General features: G+C 44.1%; 1 protein-coding gene across 1 annotated transcript in view; it reads right to left on the bottom strand.

Annotated features, from left to right (window-relative positions):
• LOC117644073 overlaps positions 1–7,955 on the bottom strand; it is a 45,353-nt gene that overhangs the window by 19,008 nt on the left and 18,390 nt on the right. The window contains exons 11-12 of the mRNA XM_034383258.1: positions 4,566–4,777; positions 1,106–1,237 (exon numbers count right to left, since the gene is read on the bottom strand). Coding sequence (XP_034239149.1) covers positions 1,106–1,237; positions 4,566–4,777 — 344 coding nt within the window. The remainder of the gene's footprint in view (positions 1–1,105; positions 1,238–4,565; positions 4,778–7,955) is intronic.

Here is a 7,955-nt window from a genome sequence, read left to right as displayed (position 1 = left end):
CCCCTCTTCTACTTTCACTTTCATTTTTCTCGGCCGTCATTTGTCAAATTGTTGTATTTCTCATATTCATTTTCATGTTGAATTTTTTTATATACGGTGGTCGGTGTGCGTGTGTTTGTTTTGGTGTCGGTTGTCGTCTCAAATTTAATGTTTTCACCCCAAAGTGTTGCTAAATTGTGAGGGGATATTGGACTGTTTCACTCCCCATGGATTACCCTTTTGGGCCCCATCATGCCTTTCCACGCCCGCGGGACGTTTGTTTTTGGGGTTGCCACAGAGAACTTGATGGAAAGTTGTGAAGTTTCCCAGTGGCCTACTGTTCCCCATGGCCATCAACACAAACTTCGAAGTGCAGTGTATTTCGTTGTCTCCTGGACGTGACAAGAGACAAACGTGCAAGAATAGGTTAAAGATTTAGTTCTCACACTTGACCAAGCCACTGAGTGCTTTTAAGTTCTATTTTTATTAAGCAGAGCTCTTACAATCAAAGCAGTGCAGAGTGAGGGCATCTTGTGGAGACATCATGCAGAAAGCAAAGCAGAACATGCTCAGCTAAGGCAGGATGCACTCTTCCAGAGTGCAGCAGCAAGCTCTTCATCAGCGACATAGCAGGTCAGTTGGCTTCAAGCAGTGCGCAGTCAGCGGTAGGGAAACAATACCACTCGGGCCAAAGCAACTGGGCATGGACAGTGGAGTACCTGGAACATGTTTCAGCAGATTTCAGATTCTTTTTTAAAGGAATTTTTTTTTTGTTTTGAGTGAACTAAAATTTTTTTCATGTAATTTTTGATCTGCTCAGTTCTGTCGTTAGTGAACGAGTTTGTCATTTTAAAACGTTATTGTCGTTTTTGAACGACTATATAGCTGTTATTTTCTGAAACGGTAGAAATTGTTTTGGAACAATGTTTTAGTCGTTTTAATTTTGAATGAGTTTGTTGTTTGGGTACGACTAAGTTGTTGTAACTTTTGTCGTAATTCAACAATCTTTTCTAACAGTGTAGGCGATTTCCAGGGAGTTCCTGGGAAAACCAGGAACCGTTTTTACTGTGTGGGCAACGTTACATTTCGAACATGTTTCCGGAAGAACTGCGGTGTCAAGCCTCACCTCAGCACCAGCGATCACGTGCAACGGTTTCATCAAAACTTTTTCCAGTGCTTCAGAGGACATGTATCCCAGTCCATGCGGCGGTCCTACTTTCTTCTCATAGAGCTGACGTTCAATCCCGGAAGCAGCAGTCTGGGATGAAACAAGCGCAACATTTTGTACACGATTTACACGTTTAGTCCCTGTATCTATGCAATGTATCCACGCAAATGTTCCAGTAGCTTACCAATGCCACACACTGTAAAAAAAATTCTGAAATTTCAGTACAATTTGTTCAGACTTTGCAGTCTGAATCGGTAATTCAGAAAGTTGCTTTGAATTTTCAGACTAGGAACTCTGAAGTTTGAGATCACACCGGTTAGTCTGAATTTTAAGCAGAAGGTCTGAAAATTCTGATAAAGTTTTCAGACTTGTCATCCTGAAACCTGTTTTCATAATTTTGGTATGAAAATTTTGACAGATTGTCTACTAATCAAGTCTAGGCGTAAGGCGTTGTATAAATTTATCGGAAATAATAATGTACACCCGTGCTTCACGCAGATTCGTCTGTGTAAGGGAGTATGGGGCGATTTGTAACAGATTTCGGAATTCTCTATACAAAATTAAGAACATTCTGCATATCGGTGTCAAACTTGTGCCAGTTGAGCAGTCTGGCCCTTCATCTAGACTGTGCAGCTCCATTGGATCAATCTGGAGTCCGTAATCTTTGAAATCTAAGACGTTTTCCAAACCCTTGCATGCTGTTACGAATCGCCCCAGCATGGGGTGATTTGTAACAGCCATGGGGCTTTTCATAACATCCTACACATTAATTGAAACATCGTCGGGAATGTTATCTCCTCCACCAGTTGTTCTTCGGGTGTCCTGCAGACGTCTAAAAATCTACATTACAAGCTGCCGTTGACCGCCTCAGCATTAACTGATAGGCTATGTCAATCCTAACCTCACTTTTTAGGGGTTCCCAAGAACCCCTATTGTCCGAGGTCCGTGGATTCTTCCCCCCCCCCTCTCCGATTTTCAAATAAACAACTCTAAACTATTTCAACCATGAAAAAAAACGAAAATTCCAATTTTTTTCGAAAATTCATCGTGGAAATTTTCCGTAAACGCGAAAAACATAAATTTGCAACAATCGAAAACGAGAACCGTTAATGATATGAAAAAATGGTTCAAATAAAAAATGTGCCACTCCTCAAAACTAAACCTCCTGGCTCATCAAAGTAACAAGAAATCGTATATGTTCTGAGCAAATGGTCAAAACATGAAAAAAAAATCTCCATGGCAACGGCATGGTCCCATCGTACCACCCGTCAAAATTTAAAGTCGCCCATTAAAAAAAATCTAAATGCCGTGAAATTTGAAAATGCTAATGCTAACACATTGCACGGTGTCTCAACGTTGGAACATGTTTAAAGTCTGTCACTACTAAAAAGTTCGTAGCAGAAACGACGCATCAAATTAATTTTCGTGGGTTGGCACCAATATGCTTGCCGTCTGCGCCCTTTCGAAAATCGCGAGGCTGAAAGAACGAACAGGCGCCCATTGAAACTGCCCCTCCATTGTTGCTGAGGTTGGATTGTTTGGCATGCTCTCAAAGGCTGCGGTTGTCTTGTCATGTTTTCCTCGATTTTCAACCAGCTATGGAAACGGGAACACCGTGCAATGCGATTAGCATTGGAATTTTTTCAATTTTAGAGGAAAGCATAGAATAACTCGCTTTAAAATGCATTTGGAGCTGTGTAAATGTATTGGAATAAAACAGCAGATGATTCGAGAAATAATTCAAGCATTTAATGGCACAAACTACTTAAATTCTTGTTTTTATACGGGTCTGTTACGAATCACCCCAAATGCCTGTTACGCAAGAAATCCGTCCCTAACTATCACTGGACGAAGTAAAAGCAACTTATGCCACGTGTTTACATTGTAAAGGAGTCACGCTTCAAGGCCCCAACGGTACTTCGATGGTGATTCATACCTGGGGAGCCTCAGACAGAAACTTCCTAGAACTCAAAATAAAAGATTTGCCCGTTTGCCGAAATTTCAGGTGTACCCTATATTTCAGACGCCCTCCAAAACTATACCTGAGCACCGATCACATCCGCTTCGATTGTTCAAAGACCGTGTACTTGAAGCGAAAGAGGGGCCATACTTAGATTTTCCTCTCCTCCCTCCACTTAAATAAAATTAACGCATTTGTTACGAATCGCCCCTGTTACAAATCGCCCCATACTCCCTTACGATAGATTAACCCTAAGAGTTGTCCGAACTTGCATTCTGGACTTGCCGAAAGGAGCTGGTATCCTCTGAAGAGAGTCACGCGGCACGGCTTCCCCGGCCGCCAGGCAGCGCCCGTAGCGCAGTGGTACCGAGCTCGTCTCGTAACCAAAAAGTCCCGGTTCGAACCCGGGCCGAAGCGAACAAATGAAAAGTGGAAAGGAGGTACCGTCACACGTTGGTGGTTCATATTGTTCTCTTGTTGATTTCTTTCTCTTTGATTTATAGATGGCACTTTTATTTAATATTTCAGAGTAGCAGTCTGAAAATATTTTTCAGACAATTAGTCTGAATTTGGAATTCAGACAGAATGGTCTGAATAATTACTCTGAATTTTCAGACCACTAGTCTGTTTAAAAACTTCAGACTAAAATTATGAAATTTCAGTAATACTTTTTTTACAGTGTGCAGTTTATTCAGTATAAACCACAGAAATGAAAAATGCCCAGAGTTTACGTTGAAATTCTTTGCGTAGGAGAATTTTTCAAGATAAGATTGTTAAAAGCAGAAAATTACCCTTCGACTGGATTTAGGGCTAGTTATTGCTCTCAAAACTTCAAATTTTACTATTTACTATTAAGTAGTTTATATTTACAATGAATATTGATGGTGGGAATCAATCTGAAGAAAGTAAGATTTACAGTAGAACCTCCTCTTAACGGCCGAGACACGTCCCAACGAATGTGACATCGTTTTCAAGCGAATTCTTTGATAACGTGACGAAGTTCACATTTCGACGAATGTGACGTGACATTGGTTGGCTACCAGTGTGCCTATTACGCCCCAGCGATCACTCTCAATTCGGGAAAGTTACATCACGTTAAAGAAGCACTTTTAGCATGGTGTTATGGACGTGGATTAGCGATAACTTAGCTTGCTCACATACACTCTAAATGTCTTACAATGAAATTTGACCTATGTTATTCGTATGTTACAGTGGATTCGGCGCAAGCATAATACGAAGCAATATTTCTTCGTAATACGAATCATTTCTGCTTTTTCATTGTAAGATACAAAGAAAAACCTTCGTAATACGAAGAAAACACACCTTCGTATTAGGCTTGCGCCATTTTCTTCGTATTATGGGAAATTACTTCGTAAGACATTTAGAGTGTAGGCAATGTGATATTACGTCGGCACAATCCAACGTGATGCCACGTTACTGGGATGAGTGATGTCGTACCTCGAACTCTCGAATGATGAGCCACCACTCGTGCAGTGCGACTGGGTAATGCGAATGGAGGAGCTCCTCGACGTTTCGCACGGACGGCGGCGGCGGGCGGAGGAGGAACTTGACTATGGCCGATCCGTAGTAGCCTTGTATCAGCATGAAGAGGATCTCGAAAACCAGAAGCAGCACGCGCCCGGAGAACCAGTCACCCGGCGAGCCAAAGCCTGCAACGCGATCAAAATATCTGTTCGTTCGCCACAAATCGTAGTTACCACGTGCTGCTGTACATTGTCCGACAAAAGTCACATTTTAATAAAGTCACGCTTCACAAAGTTTCTGAAGCGCAATTGTACCTTCAACTCTGGTATTATGCACATTTTTAGGGGTTCCGACGAAGGAGGACCCCTATTGCCCGGGGCCGCTCAGAATTCTCCTTCTACGGACCCCCCAGGATGGACATTTCGCTCCCGCCATATTAATCCTTTTCATAATACAATAAAAAGTCCAGAAAATCTAAAAAATTTATCGTGGAAATTTTCCGTAAACGACTACACGGTTCGACTCGGTCCTGGAAGTTCCAGGACCGAAATGGCTGGTTTGGGTCGCGCGCACCTGTTTCCAGGACGGATCGCGACCAGGGTGAGGTTTAGTCCTGGAAACGGGTGCGCGACCCGAGTTTCCTGAACAGGTTCCAGGACCAAACCCCACCCTGGTCGCGATCCGTCCTGGAAACGAGTTTTCCTGGCACCCTCGGGCTCGGGCACCCGCTTCCATGTTTGCCGTCCGTCCTGGAAACGAGTTTATCGTAGAGCCGGACGGGCGTCACTGCCAGGTTCACCAGTCGTCCTGGAAACGAGTGTGCCTCAAACCTCTCGCCGTCTGCGCACCGCGCGCCCGGCAAGGAGGCAATCCCACTACGCTGCCGCGTCCGGGTGGTAGAAGGGTGGCCTACCTCGCCCCTGTCAACTGTCACCTCCCTCTCCCTCCCCTCTCTCCTCCCCGCCCGTCCCCCGCCACCGCGCGACTGCCAGCGCCACCGCGACGGCTTTTCATTTTAAACGTCAAAGATCTTCGCGCCAATGACGCCATCTTGCCTAAGCCGAAAAAGAAAAAGAACATCAACATCAGACCCAACCCACTCGAATCGAAAGGGGGTCATTCCATGGGGGTTCGACATGCTGTTGCAAGTGGCCTATCCGATTTCGATGAAACTTTGCGAGCTTGTTGGCTATGGTCTGAAACCCCCCAAAATCAATTTTGAGCAAAAAATAACGATTTTTGAAAAAGTTATAGCTTCTGTTAAAAATTTTGATTTTCGTTGCAGACCTTTTTTGAAAACGCTGTAGTTTCTTCAAAAATGAAGCTACAGATCTCATTATAGGCGCATTCGAAAGGTATTGAATTGGACTTTAAGCTTATTTCAACATTTTGACAAATATTTTCAAATTTGACAAACATTGAACAAAGTCAAATTTTTGAACACGATTTTCTCAAAAGTAGTATTTTTTATTTTTTTTATTTTTTGATGGGTTATAGTCCATACTTAAGTGTAGCAACCCTCAAAATTTGGTTGGAAAAAATTCATAAACAAGGAAGAAAGACGGTTTTTAGTGTTGCGATTTGGCAAATTTTCGCTAGTTGGAGTGGTGTGGAGGGGAGCATGATGCATATTTGAGACCGCAGGTTCTCGATCTTGAACTTATAGTGTCACTCGGAACAGTGATTTGGGGTGCTGAACCTGAAAATATGATCAATTTTCGTTTTCGAGATTCCCAGGGGCGGATCAAGAGGGGTGACTTTTCAAAAATCAGGATTTTTGGATGTTGCAACGCGATTTCTGTGTTTTCAGGGGCGGAGATCACGAATCTTGAACGATGATGAATGCAAGCTCTAAAGCTGATCTTACGTATCGTAAAAAAAACAGAAAATTAAAAAGCCTCCAAATGTGAACATCTTAGGCCCATTGCAAAAAGTAAGGCTAGTGTTGTTACCTACACCCCTGTAAACATAAGAATCAACATGCGACATTCAAACATCTCAAATTCGGAAAAGTCACCCTCATTGACACACCCCGTTATTGAGATTACCAGGGGCGGATCAAGAGGTGGGGCAAAGGGGGTGATCCGAATTTGGATGTTTTGACAATACATTGGATCAGCTTTGGAGCTAACTTGCATTCAAGATGGTTCAAGACTAGTTGTCTCCGCTCCCAAAAATATGAGAAACGATATGCAACATCCAAATCCTGATTTTTGAGAAGTCACCCCTCTTGATCCGCCCCTGGTAATCTCAATAACGGGGTGTGTCTGGCAGTCGCGCGGTGGCGGGGGACGGGCGGGGAGGAGAGAGGGGAGGGAGAGGGAGGTGACAGTTGACAGGGGCGAGGTAGGCCACCCTTCTACCACCCGGACGCGGCAGCGTGGCGGGATTGCCTCCTTGCCGGGCGCGCGGTGCGCAGACGGCGAGAGGTTTGAGGCTGGCAGTGACGCCCGTCCGGCTCTACGGTAAACTCGTTTCCAGGACGGACGGCAAACCTGGAAGCGGGTGCCCGAGCCCGAGGGTGCCAGGAACACTCGTTTCCAGGACGGTAAGCGACCAGGGTGGGGCTTGGTCCTGGAACCTGGTCAGAAAACTCGGGTCGCGCACCCGTTTCCAGGACTAAACCTCACCCTGGTCGCGATCCGTCCTGGAAACAGGTGCGCGCGACCCAAACCAGCCATTTCGGTCCTGGAACTTCCAGGACCGAGTCGAACCGTGTAAAACATAAATTTGCAACAATCAAGCACCCTTATCCGTTCACATTTTCCAGAAACGTTTCGAAGAAAAAATGTGCCACTCTTAAAAACTAAACTTCCTGCCTCTTCAAAGTGACAAAAACTAATCACTGTTCTAAGAAAATGATAAAAACATGAAGAAAAATTCTCGATGAAAACGTCCCACTGCCATTATACCAACTGTCAAAATTTAAAGTCCATGATAAAAAGAAATTAAAACGCCGTAAAATTCACAAATGCCAATGTTCACTCATTGTACACTGATAAAACATTTACACATAATTCAAATCTGTCATTAGTAAAAACTTCACAGCAGAAAAGACAGAATAAATAGATTTTCCGCAGTTGGCAACAATTTTCTCGGCGTCTGCGCCCTTTCGAAAATCGCGAGGCTGAAAAAACGAGTAGTCGCGCATTGAAACTGCCCCTCCATTGTTGCTGAGGTTGGATTGCTTGGCTTGCTTTTAAAGGCTGCGGTTCTCGTCTCATGTTTTCCTCAATTCTATAACCAGCACGACGGTTGGTTTGACAAACTTTTTAAACTCGGGAGGGGTGCTTTCGGAACGCGGATGACTTTCGGTTGACGAACATGAGCGAGCACTGTAAATCGCGAGATCGCGAGATGGAC

Source organism: Thrips palmi, unplaced genomic scaffold (genome assembly GCF_012932325.1).
Source record: "Thrips palmi isolate BJ-2018 unplaced genomic scaffold, TpBJ-2018v1 HiC_scaffold_17, whole genome shotgun sequence".
NCBI lineage: Eukaryota > Metazoa > Arthropoda > Insecta > Thysanoptera > Thripidae > Thrips > Thrips palmi.
The sequence above is the reverse complement of the archived record's forward strand: the minus strand, read 5'-3'. Positions and strand labels throughout refer to the sequence as shown.